Genomic DNA, 23,261 nt, shown 5'->3' on the forward strand with positions numbered 1-23,261 from the left:
CCACAAGAAAGATTATCTGGGATATTTGGAGTGGAAGTGAAGCAGAGCCATTGTGTAGCTGGCACACATTGTTGCTTATTTGCTAATTTTGTGTGTAGAGGCAGCTTCAAGGCTTATGATTATTCTATTTTCACCTGGATCTTTTTTTCAGCATCTCCAACTCCAGACCCAGGTATGTATGTTTAACTCCATCAGAAAGTGCCCTGGCTTCTGTAGGATACCAATGAAACCTACTTCAGAAGCAGTAAGAACTAACACACATTTCAGTTATTCCTCATGTGATTCTGTCCAAGATAGACACAGACTTGACATGCTTCACAAAAATGAACTCAAAGTGGATCATGGACATAAATGTACACTGCAAAACTCTAAAATTTCTCAAAGATAATACAGGAGAAAACCTAGATGGCTTTGGGTATGGTGATCATCTTTTAGATACAACACCAAAGGTGTGACCCCTGAAAGAAATAATGGAGAAGCTGGACTTGACTAATTAAAATTTTCTGCTCTGCAAAAGATACTGTCAAGAGAAGACAAGAGAAGACAAGCCACAGACTGGGAGAAAATATTTACAGAAGACACAACTGATAAAGGACTGTTTCCCCAATTGTACAAAAATACATAGAACTCAACAATATGAAAGGAAATAACCCAATTTTAAAAATGGACCAAATATCTTAGCAAACTTCTTACCACAATGGCATGCAGATAACCAATAAATACATGAAAAGATGATCTACATCTTATCATCAGAGAAATGCAAATTAGAACAGCAGTGAGAAACCACTATACAACATGAGAATGGCCAAAATCTGGAACTCTGACCCCAGCAAATACTGGTGGGGATGTGGTGCAGCAAGAACCCTCTTTAATTGCTGGTGGGAATGCAAAATGATGCAGTCACTTCAGAAGGTAGTTAGGTAGTTTCTTATAGAAGTAAACATTCTCTTACCGTATGATGCAGCAATTACCCATCTTGGTATTTATCCAAAGGATTTGAAAACTTATGTCCACATATAAACCTGGATACAGATGTTTATAGCAGCTTATTCATAATTGTCCAAACTTGGAAGCAACTAACACATCTTTTAGTAGGTGAAAGGATAAATAAACAGTGGTATATCCAGACAGTGGAATATTACTCAGTGCTATAAAGAAATGAGCTTTCAAACCATGAAAAGACATGGTGGGAACTTACGTTCATGTCACCAAGTGAAAGAAGCCAATCTGAAAAGTCTATGTATTGTATGATTCCACCAATAAGACATTTTGAAGAAGAAAAAAGTATAGAGACATTAAAAAAGATCAGTGGTGCCAGAAGTTGGGAGCAAAGAGTGATAAATAGGCAGGGAACAGATTATTTTTAGAGCTTTGAAAATACTCTATGTGGTACCATAGTGATGTTTATAGATAGATGATAGATTGAAAGATAAATAGGTATAGTTAGTTAGGTAGATAGGATAGATGCAGTTAGATAGGTAGACAGTTGTTATACATTTGTCTGAACTTACAGGTGTACATCACCAAGTTAACCATAATGTAACCTATGGACTTTGAGTCATTATGATGTGTCAGTGTAGGTAACCAATTTGTAACCAATACTCCACTTTGCTGGGAAATATTGTAAATGCGGAGGCTATGCATGTCTGAGGTTTGGGGGAATATGGGAAATCTTTGTATCTTCATTTCAATTTCATTGTGAACCTAAAACTGCTCTAAAAAATAAAGTCTTAAAAAGTTTGTCCCTTTCTGGGTAAATATCCAGGAATATTTGGCCTGATGGTGTTCTCATAACTATTAAGGAAAAGCTTAATAGACAAAGAATATAAAGGGTACATTTTTTCTTGTTTTTCACTTTCTCTACCTTTTAGGGCTTATTTTCTACCTGAGGATAAGGAAAGTCTGAAAGCCACTAAGGGTGGAGAGGTACAGGTGGGGCAGAGAACATTTATTAGATAGGACCATTAGATAGGCTCATTGGGTTATGAGTAGAGAAAATCTAATCTGAAATTCCAAAGAATATTAGCTTTTGCTATGGTTGGTTACAGGAAATCAAAATAAATGATTGGTGTTCATATCTTTCAGTTCTTTTGTTGGCTCTATTTTTTCCTTTTTTATACTCTCTTTATGTGAGATAAACATGTTCTATTTAATGGGTGTTTTGAAAGACCCAAGTTTATTTTTTCATAACTCTAACTAAGACATAAATGAGTTTTCTCTAATATTTACAAAAATCTATTGAATTGAGCTTTACTGAACTGACTTTGGCCTCATGCCGAACACTGATTGAGTGCTTGTCTGTAGAGAGAATGTGGTCATTTGGGAAGCCTGTGATAGAAGTGGCACCTTGGACTAATCAGGGAGTACAAGGCATTAACTGGCTGTGGTTTATGGACCCAGATATGATTCATAAAAGTCACTCTATCAAAAATAAATACATAAATAAAATGATAGAGATAAAGATAGAGGTGAGAGAGAGAGAGATTGAATATCCTAGGCATACCACAACAATTATCTACTTTAAGGTAATTTGACTTGATACCAGGCCATATGGTAAAACCATAGGAAGTATCCTCCAAGCTCATAATGCTCTATTACAGAGCTTTCTAGATTTTTAAATGGCATGTTACCTATGTACAATGACAAGACACTACAGTAAATTACAATTCCAGCCAGATGTAGCCAGCTTGAGAGTTCCTTGTTGCACTTTCCCATGCAGCCCCCAAACTGAAACCATTACTATCCTGGCATATCTGTAAACCACTCTTTACTGTAAATTTGTTGGGGAGAGCTGATACTGGATAGAACTTAGCTTTTGGAATCTAGCAGAAATGAATCTGAATTCTCTCTTGCTAACTAGCCTTATGACTCTTGGTAATTTACTGCAACTCTTAAAAGTTTATTTTTTTACAAGATAAAATCAGAATAATTCATATGTTTTTAAAAAAATCTGGTTAGTATACATAGACACCTGAGATGATTATCACCCCAAAATAGTAGTTCTTATTAATGATTCAAATAATATTAAATAACATTTTCCAGCCTAACTCATTACAGCAGGCTGTCTTTATAGATTTGGAAGGGAAGTCTTCTTCGCAAATACAAGTGTTTGTAAATACTACCCCTGTGTAATTGTCCCTAGTATCACATGCAATAGTTTTAGAAACTGGGGTGTCCAGGGTTTAGAATTTTGTGGTACGGATTCCAATAAATGCAATGTCAAGGAGGAAGACTTTGCATAGAATTAATATAATTTTGCTTGTCCCTTTTCTCTTATAGTCAGAAATTACTGTCTTTGTTACTACTATAATATTTGAAAATGTAAGAAAGGAACATGGATAACTTAATCCAATCTGTCAAATGTAAATTAGGACATAGTTGAAGAAAATTATGTAAATTGGAACATTAACCAAGTTATACACCTTCTGTCTTGTTTTTCCTAAGCTAATTTTTTAATAATATTTATTATATAAATTCATAAATGCACACTATAGAGAAAATAATGAATACCCATGAACTCACTTTTCTGCTTCAACTATTGTAAATTACATTATTTTTATTTTTTATCTCTCTCCCTAATATTTTTGGAGCACATTTTAAAAATGAACAACAAATACCATATTTTTTTCATTGCTATTCATCAGGGAAATGCATATCAAAACCACAATGATATATCACCTCATACCAATTAGAATGGCCACTATCCAAATGGCAAGAAATAATAAATGCTGATGAGAATGCAGAGAAATGGGACCCTCCTACATTGTCGGTGGGAATGTAAATTGGTGCAACTGCTGTGTAAAGAAGTATGGAGGTTCCTCAAAAAACTAAAAGTAGAAATACTGTTTGATCCAGTAATTCCACTTGTTTGAATTTATTCAAAGAAAACAAAATCCCCGATTTGAAAAGATAAATGCACCCCTATGTTTATCATCACACTATTTGTAATATCCAGGATATGGAAGCAACCTAAGTGTCCATCAGTAGGTGATGGATAAAGAAGATGTGGTACATATACACAATGGACTATTATTCAGTCATAAATAAAGAAATCCTGCCATTTGCAACAACATGGAGGGATCTAGAGGGTATTATGTTCAGTGAAATAAGCCAGATGGAGAAAGACAAATACCACATGATTTCACTTATTTGTGGACTATAAAAACAAAGCAAAACAGAAGGCACGTAACAACATTAGACTCATAGACACTGGGAAGTGACTAGTGGTTAGCAGAGTAGAGAGGCTGGGCCGAGCGGGAGGGAAGGGTGAGGGGGATAAAGGGGCACAGTAATTCACAATCACAATATAAATTGTTCACAGAGATGGTAGTACAGCATGGAGAATATAGTCAGTGATTCTGTAACATCTTTCTATGTTTATGGATAGCAACCACACTAAAGGGGGTGAGGATTTAATAATATGGGTAAGTGTTGAACTACTGTGTTGTACATTTGAAACCAACATAAGATTGTGCATCAATGATGCCTCAATAAAAAAGTCATATCATTTCAGTCCCTAAACACTCCATTATTTAATTCTAACAAATGAGGAATTTAAAAACATGAGTCCAATGACATCATTACACTACATATTTTTAAATTACTCAACTCCTTAAAAAATGCCACTTTGCAGTTTATTTAGATAAGCTAGTATCAATTTGAAGTTTTGTAATTGTAATTTCTTTTAAATCTAGAATAATGTCCCCTATTATCTTTTTTCCTTTGTTTTTGGCTTGTTGAAGTAGTCGGGTTTTTTCATAAAAAATATACACATTCTCAACTGGATAGCTTGGATCCTTATAGTGTTCTACATGCTCACCTACACCCTGTATTTCCTATATGATGACAGTTGCATATAGACTCTGATTTTTAAATAAACATAGAACTTCAATTTTTCCACAAGCTCTTTTAAACCAAACTTTTCTTACCTATGATCACACTTTTGTTACTAGCAGTTGGTATGATTAAATAAACTGATTTGATTTTCTGGTTTCTGTTATGACTATTTTTTATTCATAGTTAGATTATGTGTGCTTGTAAAGGACTTATGTGGTCTCATTTGTTGTTGTTTTCCTAATAAGATATGTTAAATATATCTAATAATATAAATGGTTTGTAATTAACATTTCCCTTTCATCCAGTAATTATTTTATTCTCTTAAAGCACCCTTAAACACTTCTCAAAATAAAGTAAGTGGTTATTACTATGTTATAGATAGAGAACCTAGTTCCAAGATGAATAAGGAAGAGCTGGTTAAGTGTCAAATGTGATCTCTTTATGGTCTGTTTTATTCTTAAAGTTACCTAGATTTAGCATACACACGATTCAATATTTATTTAGTTATATAGAATGAACTATAACATAAACGTAACATACCATATATTTTTTAATTATATAAGCATAGAGGTTGTTTTTCAATTCTCAACAAAAATAACTTTTTAATCTCAGTGTCCCACTTTCGAATATCTTCATTTAAAACAATAAGAGCATGTGTATCAAGACATGAAAAGCCATGGAAAACAAAATGCCAAAGAAGCCACATTATATATTTATTATGAACTTATTAAGATTTTACAGAAAGTCAAATCTAAGAACAAAATGTACTGCACATATATAGAAATAGTTAACAGTCCCCATGAACAGATATATAAAATTGATTAACCTTTCAAATGTTTGCCACATTTAAATGAAAAAATAGGAAAGGAAGGGGTCAAACTTGGAATGCTTATAATAAAGCAAAAAAAATAATGCTTCGTTATTCTGAAAGGGAAGGTATTACTGAGAAACAACAACTGATGTAAATATTACACTACAGAAAGAAGTGAAAGGACAAATATTATATATCAGGTAGTGCAACTGGAAAATTAGAACACAATCCAAGCACTTCTTTTGCAATTTTCCTCAATAATTAATTTCCCTCATATACTTCATTATGATTCTACTTGCGTAAAGACAGAACTCTTTGTAACAAGTTCTTAAATGCTTGCTTCACCTGCTGGTTCCTCAGAGTATAAATAAAAGGGTTCAGAAGTGGGGCAACAGAGGTATTGAGAACTGCAACTCCCTTCATTAAGGATATCCCCTGTTTGACCGAGGGTTTCATGTACATAAAGATGCAGCTGCCATATGAGAGGGAGATGACAATCATGTGAGAGGAACAAGTGGAAAAAGCCTTTTTTCTCTGGTTGGCAGAAGGAATTTTTATAATTGTCAGAGCAATATATGTGTATGATAGGATTACCAATACCAAAGTGACCAGGAGAGTAACCAAGGCTAAGACGAAACTCATCATTTCCAGCAATTGTGTGTCTGTGCAGGATATTTTCAGGAGAGGAGCCGTATCACAGTAGAAATGATCGATGATGTTGGAGTCACAGAAATCCAGGTTTAAGCCTAAAATGAGTCCTGGAAAAATAATGAGGAAACCAGCGATCCAAGAGCTAAGGACCAGCTGGATACAGATTTTGGTGCTCATGATGTTGGTATAGTGCAGGGGCTTACAGATGGCGACATAACGGTCATAGGACATGACAGCCAGGAGGTAAAATTCAGATGCACCAAGAAGGAAGGCGAAAAATAGCTGAGCTGCACAGCAGTTATAGGAAATGGTTTTGTCCCCGGTTGCCATGGTAACAAGCAATTTGGGGATGCAGACTGTTGTATAAGAAATTTCTAAGAGTGAAAAATTTCGAAGAAAAAAATACATAGGTGTTTTGAGGTGAGAATCCAGTAAAGTGAGGGTAATAATAGTCAAGTTGCCTGAGATGCTTAGCAAGTAAGTGAAAAGCAGGAAGATAAATAGCACAATCTTCAATTCTGGGTCCTCTGTCAATCCTACTAAGATAAACACTGTCACTGTTGTATGATTTTTCATTGTTGCCTCTTGATCTTCTGCTCTGGTAAGAAATATTGAGAAAAAAGTTATGTCAAGGCACCAATGGTGACATAGGAAGATAACAATGTCAAAACATTAGTAATTGCTGTTGATCATACATACAAATTTAAAAAATGATTAGTGTAAGATAAACTCTAGCAAAAGCTGTTATTTTGCTTTTGAGAAAAGGCAAATATTTTCTACAAATCAAGTGAAATAAAAGAGTATCTTATGAATCATCTTTACACTCTAGTTATATTTATGGTAATGAGGTGAAAAGATGAACATGCATGTGAAAAACTGATTTCCTCTTTTGTCATTATGTAAGAGCTAAAATATCACATTACACTCAGTCTGATGACCACTAGGAAATGATTGTGCATATAAGAGAAGCAAGATGACATATAAATGCACATGATGGTTGAACTTAGAAATCCAGTTTAGACTTAAGGTAAATACTGGAAGTAATTCAATATAATAATGACCGTTACTCTTCAGCTGTTTGGCTTTTTGCTACACCTACTCAGTTAATCAACACTGTCTCAGTCCTTCCTGATTTTTTATTTCTATGGTTCCTATTTCCACCTCTTCAATTCTTCTGTCACCCTTCACTTTTACCATTTCCAGTTCTGATACTAGATTTATCTGATTGCGTAGTAAAATCTGACTTAGAATTAAACACATTAAAATCTGCTTCTTCTGGTTATGATTCTGAAAACAGGAAGAGAATAATAAAATGAAATAAAAACTAAAGTGAATAAGGGTTCAGAGAGAGGGGGAACTGAAATGGGGAAGAAGAAGAGGAGGAAGACAAAAACAGTAGAAAAGAGAGAAGTAAGGGAAGGTGATAAAGAGAAAATCCTACCATTAAGATTGTATTTTTCTTCAGGTGAGACAATGATTCTATTTCACTCTTGGCTTCTTAGCTGCTGTACAGATTGTGATTTACACAGGAGAACAGAGGGAAACTTCAGTAAATTTTACTCTGATGATCAGTCACTGGGCAAGTGTTCAGACACATGCAAGTAATATTTGACTGACCTAAAACAATACAGTAAATCAAAAGCCAAGCTAATTTAAATGAACTTGACTTTGTGGTTGAGAATTTTATAAGCTCCCTTTAAGCTAAATGTCATGAAAGCTCGTAGGTATAAACATTTCATCCCTTGAGGGCATGTTTCTTTGATGGTTTCATTATCAGTTAGGCTTCTTCGATGACTTCCTTGTAGCAAGCACTTACTGAGCGATTTATATAGGTCCATGGAGAATGCATTGTTGTACACTGAGGAATCAAAGAAGTATAAGAAAATGCTTCTGACTACTGCAGTTTACCAATGTATAGAGGAGACAGGATACCTGACTGAATATAGCTGTGTATAGTGTGCCATAAACTTAGGAGTAAATGAAGCTCATTTTTACTGTGTGTCATTGGAGAGTAGGAGACAAGATTTCTTTGGGGCTTGAGGCAGTTGGAGGAGATTTATCAGAAAGGCTGGTAAAAGGGAGGATGGAACCTCAGCTAGGCATTGGAGACAGACTGGGAAGTAGAATAAGGCATTTTAGGTAGTATAAACAGTGTGAACAAGGATATATGAGAGTGAAAACTAATGAATTAATAAAAATTTATCAGAGAGAATACAAAAATAAAAGTTTTCTCTAGGGAATATTTAAAGCTCTGGAGATTCTGGCAATTAGTGCCAAAGTATAATAACATCTTTCCGGTATTTAGACACATTCTTCCAAACCTAAGGGATGATTTCTGAAGAAACTAATTATGTTATAATGGCCACAGTCACTTGGGTCAACAACAGACCTGTCATCCTTGCAAGTCAGACTTTTACCAAATCAGACCTACTTTTCCTTCTGTTCCCAGCTCCCTGCTTGTATAACTGGGACAGTGTGTTACAATATGTATAACAAGCCTATTACTTTTATGGGTATTTACATTAAAAACTGAAAGTTTCCCCCCCCTTCAAAACCGTGAGTAAATATTTAAAAATGGTGAGTTTTAGAAATCAGTTTCAGATTTTTCCATAAATAAAATCAAATCAGAATAATTTAAGTCTGTTAACATAAATGAAATACCCTTAGAGTTTTAAAGAGATTTTTAACAATATATGGATTTATAAATCAATCTTCAAAATACACTAAGATCTATAAATTGTTACCCTTGAAGATATTTAAACCCAGTTACTCAGCATTCCTGAAAAACCCACAGCTAACATTATACTTGGTAGTGAAATCTGAAAGCCTTCCTCCAAATGTCAGGAGAAAAACAAAGATGTCCATTTATTTTAACTGTTATTCATCATTGTACTGTAAGTTCTGTCCAGAAAATCAGGCATAATAAATAAATAATTAAATAAATAAATAAATAAATAACATTTGAATTGGAAAGGACTTTCAATTCAATATAGAAAAATGGAATAGAATTTAAAGTTCTGAAATAACTCCATACATCTCTGGTTAATTAATTTTCAAATAGGGTACCAAGACCATTCAATGGGAAGATGAAACTTCATTAGTCAGAATGAAAACACAAATTAAAACCACAGTGAATTACACTACAGCTCCTCTTAGAATGGCTAATAGAAAAATGTGGATGTGAAGAAATTGGAAACCTCATATATTGTTGGTTGAAATTTAATATGGTGCATCCACTATGGAAACAGTTTGGCAGTTCCACTAAAAAAATTAAAAATAAAATTAGCATATGACCCAGTAACTCCATTCCTACATATTTACCCAAAGAACTGAAAACAGATACACAAATATTTGTACACTATTATTCATAGCAGCACTATTCACTATTCACAATAGCCAAAAGGTGGAAACATCTCAAATGCCCATCAACAAATGAATTGATAAACAAGATGTGATTTGAATGTGTAATGGAATATATTGTCCCACCAGAGAAAATGAAGAATTAATGCTTCAATATGGATGAACCTCAGTATCATTATGCTAAATGAAAGAAGCTAGGCAAAAGAGGTCACATATTAAGTGATTCTGTTATATGAAATATTCAAATAAGTAAATCCACAGATAGAAAACAGTTTGGAAAGGAAATGGGAATGACTGCTAAATGGACACAGAGCCTTTTTTGGGCTTGATCAAATGTTTTGGAACTTAATATACACAATGATTGCAAACATGGTGAAATATACTAAATGGCACAGAATTGCACACTTTAAAATGGTTAATCAAAAAAATATGTATTATCATAAAAATGTAAGGAAAAAGTATTAGAAAATTATAGTTAATGCAAATTTTGTTTTTTTTCTAGATTTTATGATTTTAATAGCTTTATTAAATATGATTTATGATTTTCCTCATTCTAAACAAAATTCATGTTTTCCCTAATTCTGTATTCAAAAATTTGCATTCATAATTTTGTAACTGTTTCCTTAAAAGAGGGCTCTATAATATGAGGAAACTTAAATATCCTCAACCTGCATTCACACTCGGAAGCAGGAGAAGCACTGTTGAGGAAAAAGGAAATGAAAGAGAGAATTTTCCTAACGTATTTGAACTTGTTGAGAATTTAAGAGCATTTCTGTAGGCTGCCTGGAGATAAATACTGAAAAGATACAGAGCTATGCAATTAATTTAATGAAGAAACTAAGCCCAGTGGAAGCAAACATTGTTAAATGAACAGAATGTATGCCAAGATGTGGGTCAGATGGAAAAAAAAATTACACTGTCAAAATAATGTAAATCAAAATTAAAATGATAATAAAAATTATTATGAAAAATATAAAAAAGGAAAAGAAATATGTGTAGAAGATCCAGGAGATATAAAAAAATCAAATGCTTAACTTCTACATTACATTACCAATAACTAATCTACAATTGAAAATATTATTTTAAAAAAGAGTAATGTGTGTTACAAGGGAAATAAACCCTATAACTTAATATACACTGGAAGTCTTGGGACTATGAGTTATGGTGGATGAAGGCTGGAGCAGGAAGTTACTAATTTACATTAAGAGAATTCTAAGATTTTTGATTTTTGAACTTTGTGTATGTACATCTTTAATGAAAACAAAATAATAAATGTACAAAAAACGACAACAACAAAACACCATTTTGTAGGACTTGAGAGCCAAAACTGTATATTTATGTCCATGGTATGTAACTTCACAAAAATGTTTTATTAAGAGATTTACTTGAGTGTGAGAAGTCGGCATGGAAGTAGACTCACAAGAACAATAAACTCTCTTACAGAAAAATCAATTTTTGAGTGCAAAGAATGTCTCAAAATAATTTACAATACACTGATTTTTATCAAAAGTTATAAATATTCATGAAGTTAACAACTATTATTGTATGATTATATAGTGTCAGGATATGAACCAACTTTTTTTAGTAACAGTTACCCACTTAATCACTACAACCTTCAACATTACTAGAAAGAAAATAGTTCTTCTGTTGCTAGATCATGACAAACATTAAAAAATGAAGTGTATTTTAACAGAATTCTATAGAAAAATCTCAAAAATTCCCTTATGTTTACAATGAAGGGGATGTTTTGTATCAGAAGATACATAACAGAATTATTCAAGTATGTCTGGTAAGTGAGCCACATATCCAAAATAACAGTAGCAATGAGAATCATAAAAGGGCCTGACAGTACTGTTTGGTACACTAAAAAGATTGATAAAGTTTTCTTTTTCTTTTTAAAACCATTTAAACCTAAAAGTAAAACAAGTGATATTACATTACTTTGTATAAAACATAAAAATATTTCTAATGGTAGATGTTATGATGGACAAATATTTAGATACATGATGGCATGTTTCATTTTTCACTCACAGCACCAAGTAGATGCAAATACAGAAGAAATAGTGAAGTTGACTAATTATATTCAGTTTAAGCAATGGAGCATGGGAAAAGTTTCAATGGGCCACTTTGGAAAATAAACACAGTTCAACACATTCGATGTGAATATGTTCTTTTGACTTGTATCTATAGTCTTCCATCTGCTCATTAATTTAAAATGTGAAATTTTTATTTGTGAGGACTATTCTAAGAGAATAGTTTTAGAGTTAAAAAAATAAATCAGTGGCACAATGGAAAGGCAACCTATAAGAAAGGATTTGCATGATGAGATTTATATTTTTTCCTGTCTGAATGACACAAAACTCTAGCTCTAATCTTTGAGAATAGAACTACCAGTCACCAGAGTTAAAAAATGGAGAGAAAAATAATTATTGAGATACAAATTCTTATCTTATTTTAAAACTGATTTTTAAAATGTATTTTTTAGTTGTCATATCACTGATAATACAAATTTATATTGGTTTCAAATACACAACACAGTGATTTCACACTTACCCATATTATTAAATCCTCCCCCCACTAGTGCAATTACTATCTGTCAACATAGGAAGATGTTACAGAGTAACCGGCCATATTTTCCATGCTGTAATACTATCCCTGCGACCAACTTACATTATGATAGAGAATTTTTGTGCCTCTTTATCCCCCTCACCCTCCCCAACCACCCATCCCAACTTCTTCCCCATGGTAACCACTAGTCACTTCTCAGTGTCTGTAAGACTACAGCTGCTTTGTTCATTCTGTTTTGCTTTGATTCTATAGTCCACAAATATGTGACATCATATGGCATTTGTTTTTCTCCATCTGGCTTATTTCACTAAGCATAATACACTCTAGATCCATCCATGTTGTTGCTAATGGCAGGATTTCATTTTTTATGGCTGAATAATATCCCATTGTGTATACGTACCACCTTTTCCTTATCCATTCATCTATTGAGGGATGCTTAGGTTGCTTCCATATCTTGGTTATTGTAAATAATGTAGTGATAAACATAGGGGTGCATATATCTTTTTAAATCAGGGATTTTATTTTCTTTCAGTAAATTTCTAGAAGTAGAATTACTAGGTCAATGGTATTCCTACTTTAATTTTTTGAGGAAACTCCCTTCTGTTTTCTGCAGCAGTTGCACCAATTTACATTCCCACCAACAGTGTAGAAGGGTCCCCTTGACTCCACATTGTTGCCAACATTTGTTATTTCTTGTCATTTAGATAGTGGCCATTCTAACTGGTGTGAGGTCATATCTCATTGTGGTTTTGACTTGCATTTCCCTGATGATTAGCGACGTGGAGGATCTTTTCATGTGCCTATTAGCTATTCATATTTCTTCTTTGGAGAAGCATCTGTTCAATATCTGCTGAATAATAATCTTGTGGGTAGAGGATTCTTGGTAGGAGGTCCTTCCTTTTGCTTCAGTACATTAAATATTTCATGCCACTTCCATCTGGCCTGTAACATTTCTGCCGAGAACTGCTAATAGTCTGATAGGGTTTCTCTTATAAGTAATCTTTTTCTCTCTGGCTGCTTTCAATACTCTCCTTATCCTTAATGTTTTCTTTTTCTTTTTTAAATTTTTTATTAAGGTACAATTGATATACACTCTTATGAAGGTTTCCTATGAAAAAACAATGTGGTTGCTATATTTACCCATATTATCAATCAAGTCCCCACCCATACTCCAATGCAGTCACTGTCCATCAGTGCAGCAAGATGCCACAGATCCACTATGTGCCTTCTCTGTGCTACACTGTTCTCCCTCTGGTCCCCCACACCATGTGCACTAAACACAATACCCCTCAATCCCCTTCTCCCTCCCTCCCCACCCCTCCCCTTTGGTAACCACTAGTTCATTCTTGGAGTCTCTAAGTCTGCTGTCATTATGTTCCTTCAGTTTTGCTTCACTGTTATACTCCACAAATGAGGGAAATTGTTTGGCATTTGTCTTTCTCCACCTGGCTTATTTCACTGAGCATAATGTCCTCCAGCTCCATCCATGTTGTTACAAATTGTAGAATTTGTTTCTTTCTTACAGCTGAATAATATTCCATTGTGTATATGTACCACATCTTCTTTATCCATTCATCTACTGATGGACACTTAGGTTGCTTCCATATCTTGGCTATTGTAAAAAGTGCTGCGATAAACATAGGGGTGTATATGTCTTTTTGAATCTGAGATTCTTTGGGTAAATTCCAAGGAGGGGGATTCCAGGGTCAAATGGTATTTCTATTTTTAGTTTTTTGAGGAACCTCCATATTGCTTTCCACAATGGGTGAACTAGCTTATATTCCAACCAGCAGTGTAGGAGGTTTCCCTTTTCTCCGCATCCTTGCCAGCATTTGTTGTTCTTAGTCTTTTTAATGCTGGCCATCCTTACTGGTGTGAGGTGATATCTCATTGTAGTTTTAATTTGCATTTTCCTGATGATTAGTGGTGTGGAGCATCTTTTCATGTGCCTGTTGGTCATCTGAATTTCTTCTCTGGAGAACTGTCTCTTCATATCCTCTGCCCATTTGTTAATTGGGTTATTTGCTTTTTGGGTGTTGAGGCATGTAAATTCTATATATATTTTGGATGTTAACCCCTTGTCGGATATGTCATTTACAAATATATTCTCCCATACTGTAAGATGCCTTTTTGTTCTACTGATGGTGTCCTTTGCTGTACAGAAACTTTATAGCTTGATGTAGTCCCATGAGTTCATTTTTGATTTTGTTTCCCTTGCTCGAGGAGATGCTTTCAGGAAGAATTTGCCCATGCTTATATTCAGGAGATGTTTGCCTATGTTGTCTTCTAAGAGTTTTATGGTTTCATGACTTACATTCAAGTTTTTAATCCATTTCAAGTTTACTTTTGTATATGGGGTTAAACAATTATCCAGTGTCGTTCTCCTGGATGTAGCTGTGCAGTTTTGCCAACACCAGCTGTCGAAGAGGCTGTCATTCCCCATTGTATGTCCATGGCTCCTTTATCATATATTAATTGACCACATGTGGTTGGGTTTATATCAGTGCTCTCTAGTCTGTTCCATTGGTCTGTGGCTCTGTTCTTGTGCCAGTACCAAATTGTCTTGATTACTGTGGCTTTGTAGTAGAGCTTGAAGTTGGGGAGCATAATGCCTCCAGCTTTATTCTTCTTTCTCAGGAATGCCTTGGCTATTTGAGGTCTTTTTGTTCCATATGAATTTTAGGACTATTTTCTCTAGTTCATTGAAGAATGCTGTTGGTATTTTGATAGGAATTGCATTGAACCTATAGATTGCTTTAGGCAGAATGGCCATTTTGACAATATTAATTCTTCCCAGCCATGAGCATGGGATGTGTGTCCATTTATTGGTATCTTCTTTAATTTTTCTCATGAGTGTCTTGTACTTTTCAGAGCATAGGTGTTTCACTTCCTTGGTTAGGTTTATTCCTAGGTATTTTATTCTTTTTGATGCAATTGTGAATGGAATTATTTTCCTGATTTCTCTCTCTGCTAGTTCATCATTAGTGTACAGGAATGCAACAGATTTCTGTGTATTAATTTTGTATCCTGCAACTTTTCTGAATTCAGACATTAGTTCTAATAGTTTTGGAGTGGATTCTTTAGGGTTTTTTATGTACAATATCATGTCATCTGCAAACAGGGACAGTTTAACTTCTTCCTTGCCAATCTGGATGCCTTTTATTTCTTTGTGTTGTCTGATTGCCTTGGCTAGGACCTCCAGTAGTATGTTGAATAGAAGTGGGAAAAGTGGGATTCTTGCCTTGTTCCCTATCTTAAAGGAAAAGCTTTCAGCTTCTCGCTGTTAAGTACAATATTGGCTGTGGTTTTGTCATATATGGCCTTTATTACATTGAGGAACTTGCCCTCTATACACATTTTGTTGATAGTTTTTATTATGAATGGATGTTGAATTTTGTTAAATGCTTTTCCAGCATCTGTGGAGATGATCGTGTGGGTTTTGTTCTTCTTTTTGTTGATGTGGTGGATGATGTTGATGGATTTTCAAATGTTGTACCATCCTTGCATCCCTGGAATAAATCCTACTTGATTGTGATGGATGATCTTTCTGGTGTATTTTTGAATTCAGCTTGGGAATATTTTTTTAAGTATTTTTGCGTCTATGTTCATCTGGGATATTGGTCTGTAATTTTCTTTTTTTGTAGTGTCTTTGCCTGGTTTTCATATTAGAGTAATGCTGGCCTCACAGAATGGGTTTGGAAGTATTCCCTCCTCTTCTATTTTTTAGAAAACTTTAAGAACAATAGGTATTAGGTCTTCACTAAATGTTTGATAAAATTCAGTGGTGAAGCCATCTGGTACAGGCATTTTGTTCTTAGGTAGGTTTTTGATTACCAGTTCAATTTTGTTGCTGGTAATTGGTGTGTTCAGATTCTCTGTTTCTTCCTTGGTCAGCCTTGGAAGGTTGTACAAATTTGTTCATTTCTTCTAGGTTATCCAATTTATTAGCATATAATTTTTCATTGTATTCTCTAATAATTCTTTGTATTCCTGTGGTGTCTGTAGTGATTTTTTTCTTTCTCATTTCTGATTCTGTTAATGTGTGTAGACTCTTTTTTTCTTGATAAGTTTGGCTAGGGGTTTATCTATTTTATTTATTTTCTTGAAGAACCAGCTCTTGCTTTCATTGATTCTTTCTATTGCTTTATTCTTCTTGATTTTATTTATTTTTGCTCTAATCTTTATTATGTCCCTCCTTCTACTGACTTTGGGCCTCATTTGTTCTTCTTTTTCTAGTTTCATTAATTGTGAGTTTAGACTGCTTATATGGGATTGTTCTTCTTTCCTGAGGTAGGCCTGTTTTGCAATATACTTTCCTCTTAACACAGCCTTGGCTGTTTCCCACAGATTTTGCAGTGTTGAATTATTGCTGTCATTTGTCTCCATATATTACTTGACCTCTGTGTTTATTTGATTATTGATCCATTGGTTATTCAGGGGCATGTTTTGAAGCCTCCATGTGTTTGTGGGATTTCTCATTTTCTTTGTGTAATTTATTTGTAGTTTCATATCTTTGTGGTCTGAGAAACTGGTTGGTACAATTTCAATCTTTTTTTATTTACTGAGGCTCTTTTTGTGGCCTAGTGTATGATCTATTCTTGAAAATGTTCCATGTGCACTTGAGAAGAATGTGTCTTCTGCTGCTTTTGGGTGTAGAGTTCTGTAGAAGTCTATTAGGTCCATCTGTTCTAGTGTGTTGTTCAGTGCGTCTGTGTCCTTACTTATTTTCTGTCTGGTTGATCTGTTCTTCAGAGTGAGTGGAGTGTTGAAGTCTCCTAGAATGAATGCATTGCATTCTATTTCCCCTTTTAATTCAGTTAGTATTTGCTTCACATATGTAGGTGCTCCTGTGTTGGGAGCATAGATATTTATAATGGTTATATCTTCCTGTTAGATTGACCCCTTTATCATTATGTAATGTCCTTCTTTTTCTCTTGTGACTTTCTTTGTTTCGAAGTCTATTTTGTCTGGTACAAGTACTGCAACTCCTGCTTTTTTGTCTCTATTAGTTGCATGAAATATCTTTTTCCATCCCTTCACTTTTAGTCTGTGTATGTCTTTGGATTTAAAGTGTGTCTCTTGTATGCAGCATATAGATGGGTCTTATTTTTCATCCATTTAGTGACTCTATTTCCTTTGATTGGTGCATTCAGTCCATTTACATTTAGAGTGATTATACATAGGTATGTACTTATTGCCATTGCAGACTTTAGATTCATGGTTACCAAAGGTTCAAAGTTAACTTCCTTACTATCTAAGAGTATAATTTAACTCACTTAATATGCTATTACAAACACAATCTGAAGTTTCTTTTCTTTCTCTCTTCCTTTTTTTTCCTCTTCCATTCTTTGTATATTAGGTATCATATTCTGTACTCTTTGTCTACCCCTTTATTGACTTAGGGGATAGTTAATTTAATTTTGCATTTGCTTAGTAATTAGCTGTACTACTTTCTTTACTGTGGTTTTATTTCCTCTGGTGACAACTATTAAACCTTAGGAAAACTTCCATCTATTACTGTCATTCCAAAATAGACTGTAGAGATGGTTTGTGGGAAGTAAATTCTATCAGCTTTTGCTTTTCTGAAAATTGTTTAATCACTCCTTCAAATTTAGATGATAATCTTGTCAGATAAAGTAACCTTGGTTCCAGGCCTTTCTACTTCATTTCATTAAATATATCATGCCCCTCCCTGCTGGTCTGTAAGGTTTCTGCTGAGAAGTCTGATAAAAGCCTGGTGGGCTTTCCTTTGTATGTGATTTTACTTCTCTCTCTGGCTGCTTTCAATAGTCTGTCCTTATCCTTGATCTTTGCCATTTTAATTACTATATATCTTGGTGTTGACTTCCTTGGGTCCCTTATGTTGGGAGATCTGTGGATCTCCATGGCCTGAGAGACTATCTCCTTCCCCAGATTGGGGAAGTTTTCATCAATTACCTCCTCAAAGACACTTTCTATCCCTTTCTCTCTTCTTCTTCTGGTACCCCTATAATGTGAATATTGTCCTGTTTGGATTGGTCACAGATTTCTCTCAATATTCTTTCATTCTTAGAGATCGTTTTTTCTCTCTGTGCCTCAGCTTCTTTCTATTCCTCTTCTCTAGTTTCTATGTTATTTATCATCTCCTCCACCATATCCAATCTGCTTTTAATTCCCTCTATTGTGCTCTTCAATGATTGGATCTCCAACCAGAATTCATTCCTGAGATCTTGAATATCTTTCCGTACCTCAGTTAGCATGTTAATGATTTTTATTTTGATCTCCCTTTCAGAAAGAGTCATGTGGTCCATGTCATCTTTCTCAGGAGTTGTATTAATTTTACTCCGAACCAGGTTCCTTTGGCATTTCATATTTGTATATGGGCCCTCTAGTGCCCAGAAGCTCTACTCTCTGGAGCTGCTCAGCTCCTGAAGCAATGTCAGGGGTCACAGGGGAGTGGTATTGGTGCCTTGGGGGAGGAAAGAGCTGTTTCCTGCTTCCTGGCAGCTATACCTGTCTCCACTGCCTGAACCAGTGGGCTGAGCACCCCAGCATATGCCTCTATGCCTTGTGTTTGCAGTTGCTGTAGACAGATCTTCCGTCTGGCTGGCCTAACGCCAGGGTAGGGTTTCTTGGTTTGTGAGCCAGGTTGGGCTGGCCAGGAGAAAGGCATAGTAGGCTACCTACCACAGAGGGGGTCCCTGCAGCTGTGTAGCCAGCCAGGGAGCTGGAGCACCTGGAAATTTGAAAGCTCCCAACCTTCTGGGCAGAGTGCACCCAGACAATTTTGTCTACCTGTCCTTTCTCTTGAGCAGTAAGATCTGTGCAATCCTTAACCCTTTAGCAGCCCTCCTGCCAAGGGCTTCCTTTTTAGGAAGTCTCTCAGACCACCCACCCTTACTTTGTCCCAGAGCAGCCAGATATGGTTCCCTGCTTTCCACAAGTGGCAGGAATCTCAGTTTCTCCAGGAATTCTGCTGTGTTAGCTTTCCAATCCCACAATCACGAGAGTATCATGAAAGCACCATGAAATGTAGGTTTGTGTTCCCAGAGCAGATCTCCAGCATTAGGTATTCAGCAGTCCCAGGCCTCCACTCCCTCCCCATCCCGTTTCTCTTCCTCCAGCTGGTTAGCTGGGGTGGGGGAAGGGCTTTGATCCTAACAGGCCACAGCTTTGGTACGTTACCCTGTTCCGTGAGGTCTGCTCTTTTCTCCAGGTGTATGCACTGTGGCACAGTCCTCCTGCCTGGTGCTCTTTCAGGATTAGTTGTGTTAGTTATATTTTCACATTACATGTGGTTTTAGGAGGAAGCCTCTGTCTCACCTCTCATGCCATCATCTTTGATCCTTTCCTCCTTATCCTTAATGTTTTTCATTTTAATTATTTTGTGTCTTGGTGTTTTCTTCCTGGGGTTCCTTTTATTAGGTACTCTTTGTACTTTGATGACTTGAGTGGCTATTTTCTTCCCCAGATTGGGGAAGTTTTCAACAGTTATTTCCTCAAAAAGACATTCTATCTCTTTGTTTCTCTCTTCTCCTTCTGATACCCCTATTATGTGAATATTGTTTCATTTGGATTAGCCACACAGCTCTCTTAGCATTCTTTCATTCCTAGAAATTCTTTTTTCTCTCTGTTTCTCACCTTTGTTGTTTTCTAGTTCTCTAATTTCCATCTCATCTCATTAATTGTCTCCTCTACTTGCAGTAGTCTATTATTCATTTCTTCCATTTTACATTATATTCTCCAGTTCTGAGTGGCTCTATTGCAGTTCTTGTATCTCTTATTGATGTCCTCCCTGAGATCTTCAATAATTTTCTACTGATCAGTGAGCATATTTATAACTTTTACTTTGAAATCTTTATCAAGAAGTTTGGTTATCTCTGTTTCATTTAACACTCTTTCTGGTGTCTTATTCTGTAATTTTGTTTGGGACAAATTCCTCTGCCTCTTCATTTTATCATGGTTTCTGTGTTTCTTCCTTTGTATCTGATGGATCTGCTATACTTCCTGGTGTAGAAAGAAATGACTGTATGAAGAAGGCATCTTGTGGTGCCTAGAAGCTTAGGACTCTTTCCTCTCCAATTCTTGGTTCTCCTTTGCTATGGAGCCCCAGTTGCTGTTTGTAGGCAATGGGTGGAGCTGCCTTTCTGTCTGCTGGCAGTGGTCTTAGTTTTAGACAAGCAGTTTGCCTCTGTGATCAGAGCAGGGCCATTGTGGGTGGAGCCACCCTCTGCCTGTGCTGCAGTGATAGCGGAGCTATAGGGTTAATGGGATGGGCAGGGCAGTTGTGTGAGTCTAGCACAGGGTAGGGCACAGTGAGGTGTGGAGTGGCAGGGTGCACTGCAACAGTAAGTCACACGGGGACCCCTCAGTAGTGTGAAATGCACAGCAGTGGGATTGGATGCCCCCAGGGAGGAAAATGTTCTCAGAGCTGCCTCCCACAGGAGCCTCCCTAATTGGGCCAAGACAAGGCTGAGAAAGCTAGGAGAGCCTCCCTTTGTCTGGCATAAACATCTGACACTGCTACTGGTCTGAGTGGGCTGCTGCTCCAATGTGCATGGAGCTGCCTCAGGCCTGCACTGCCAGTGAGGGGGATGGAGAACCTGGGGCTCCCTACAGTGCCCAACCTGTTGGGCTGAGGGAGGGCTAGGGAGATATGTCTACCTGCACTTCCTCCTTTGGAGGGAGCTCTGTCTAACCCTCACCCTTCTGGCACTCCTCCCACTGCTGACAAGTCCCTCAAACTGCTACCTCTGCTGTGGCTCTCAGAAGGACTGGTGGAGCATGCCTGTCCTCTACAAGTGGTTGGAGTCTCAGCTCCCAGAATGTTTCAACTGTATCTGGTATTCAGCCTTGCTAATTGACAGAACCCAATGCAATATGTCTTTGTGCTCTCAGAGCAGATCTCCAGAGCCAGCTGTGTAGAGTTCCTGGGCACCTATCCCCTCCCCACTCTGCTCCTCTTCCTCACTCAAGTGGGCTGGGGTGGGGAAGGGCTTTGATTCTGCTCAATTTCAGCTCTGCCACTTTACCCTTTTCTGGGTGGTCTTTTCTTCTTTACCAGGTGTAGGTGGTCTGTTCTGCAGTCTTCAGGTCATTTTCAGCGTTAGTTGTATTTGCTGTAGTTGTTTCCTCTGTATGCGTGTGGGAGGAGATTTCCTCCTTGCTTTCCTGTTCTGCTCTTTTTTTCTCAAATTCTTTATTGCTTAGACCTACACCTCACGATCGTTTACAATCCCAGATACAAGTATCTACAGAATAAACTTAGAGCTTTTGCTATAAGTTACAGCCACCTCTTATATCCTCTGAACATCACCATTTCAAGATTCAATCCAGATGCTTTCCAGATGCCAAATAATTGAGTCCTTGTGCCTGAGGGCATTTCCAAAATTGGGCTACAGTTAGTAGCACAGTAGGGGTTTAGGATTAATACTCCCTAGGACCAACTCTCAATCAACAATTCATGAGAAAAGGTGACACCCAGACCAGAAGGCAATAAACATTATGATTTTTTTTAAAGTCAGGGAAAAATCTGTATTTATAACATATACATATATATATATATATATGTCTTATACAACATATTTATAATGATATGTTTATAGAAATATATTTAAACAACATTTACAACATATATATTTCTATATATGCTACCCCTGAAATTTAACCTGCAGTCACACCCATTCTTTTGCTCCTGTGCCCTGCCAGGCATGGTGGTTCTCATCTCTCCTGTGAGGATAATTTCCACTTCTGTGTTCTGCATCTTATCCCCTTCTGCTCCCTGAGAGCGCTCTCTTTTAGCATCCTCAGTTACCTTCTTTCCTTGTTGGTTTCATCCCAATAGCACTCAAACATACTCTGTCCTCTGCTGCCTTAAAGAAATGCTCTCTGACCTCTTGTCCTTCTATGTCCTCCCAGGTCTTTTTCTGTTTAGTAGTTGAGCTTCTTGAAATCACTCACTGCTTATTCATTGTTTCCACATTCTCACCTTCTGTTCACTTTCTAATTCACTGCAGTAAAGTTTTCACTCCTGACATTGCTTTTACCAAAGCTACCAGTGACTTACATGTTTGTGACCAAGGGGCCAATTTTCAGTCTTAATATAGTTAATCTCTCTATAACACATGATTTGGTTTTATATTATTTCTCCCACATGATTAACTTTTAGTGGCATTTTATTTTTCCTGGCACAATGATGGGCTATTATTGTCTGTCTTCACCTGCCTGCATAAATTTTCCATCTTGAAGCCCCATCCAAATAACTTAGTTGTACTTCTATTAGGATTTGAGTCTATGGTAATAATATTAAGATAATATCAAAGGTTTTTCCCTTATGGAAGTGTGGTTCTTCATTATTCAAGGGATTAAAAATAATATCATTAGCTGATATATATTGGAGTCTATAAGGTAAATTATATTCAAACCAATACAGTGAGAGTAAGAAGAGTAAATGTTATGCAGGGAGAAGTTCCTCTAAAACTTAATTCAGATGAAAAAAGCAAAAAAGAAAAAAAAGGAGAATAAGAGCAAAAGAATAATCTTATTTTGTATAAAGAATGAGGATACCTCACTGGATTTACGAATTAGATAAATATTTTGATAGTTAAATAGTTAGAGTGTGTTATACTGTATACCACTCAGAAGTATTTATTGACAGTTGATTTTTAAAAGCAGCATAATTATTAAGATATGTAGAGAGCAGAGTAATTAAGGGAGCATACTCAACTTAAGAACTTAAATTCTAACAGTCTACATTTGATACTACAAATGCATTAACCATTCCCTATTAAAGTGGTGTGAAACATGCTTACCAAATCCTGTTACCCTTGGAGAAGGAAAATTGAATAGTGTCCAGGACAGAACATAGGAGGTGCTCTGTAACTTTTTTGATTGAATATTGCTGATTGAATGAATTATAAACAATTTAATAGTTCCCTGTTGCTTAAGCACATTGAAAAATGTGAAACAGATCCAACTGTTTCCTTGTTGTTATCTTACAAACATTTTCATGACAATATATATTCATAACGGGATCATAAAACCTTAGGAGACCTCT

General features: G+C 36.0%; 1 protein-coding gene across 1 annotated transcript; it reads right to left on the reverse strand.

Moving 5' to 3' along the window:
- Window positions 1–5,938: 5,938 nt before the first annotated feature.
- On the reverse strand, window positions 5,939–6,889 carry LOC130679035 (olfactory receptor 6C76-like). The gene has a single exon (XM_057486744.1). The coding sequence runs from the start codon at window positions 6,872–6,874 to the stop codon at window positions 5,939–5,941; it is 936 nt and encodes a 311-aa protein (XP_057342727.1). The 5' UTR covers window positions 6,875–6,889.
- Between the last annotated feature and the right edge of the window lie 16,372 nt (window positions 6,890–23,261).

The sequence above is a fragment of the Manis pentadactyla genome, chromosome 10 (assembly GCF_030020395.1).
Source record: "Manis pentadactyla isolate mManPen7 chromosome 10, mManPen7.hap1, whole genome shotgun sequence".
Lineage (NCBI taxonomy): Eukaryota > Metazoa > Chordata > Mammalia > Pholidota > Manidae > Manis > Manis pentadactyla.

Excerpts from the sequence above, each read along its gene's own strand:
- LOC130679035 (XM_057486744.1), bottom strand. The coding sequence starts at position 6,874 with ATGAAAAATCATACAACAGTGACAGTGTTTATCTTAGTAGGATTGACA.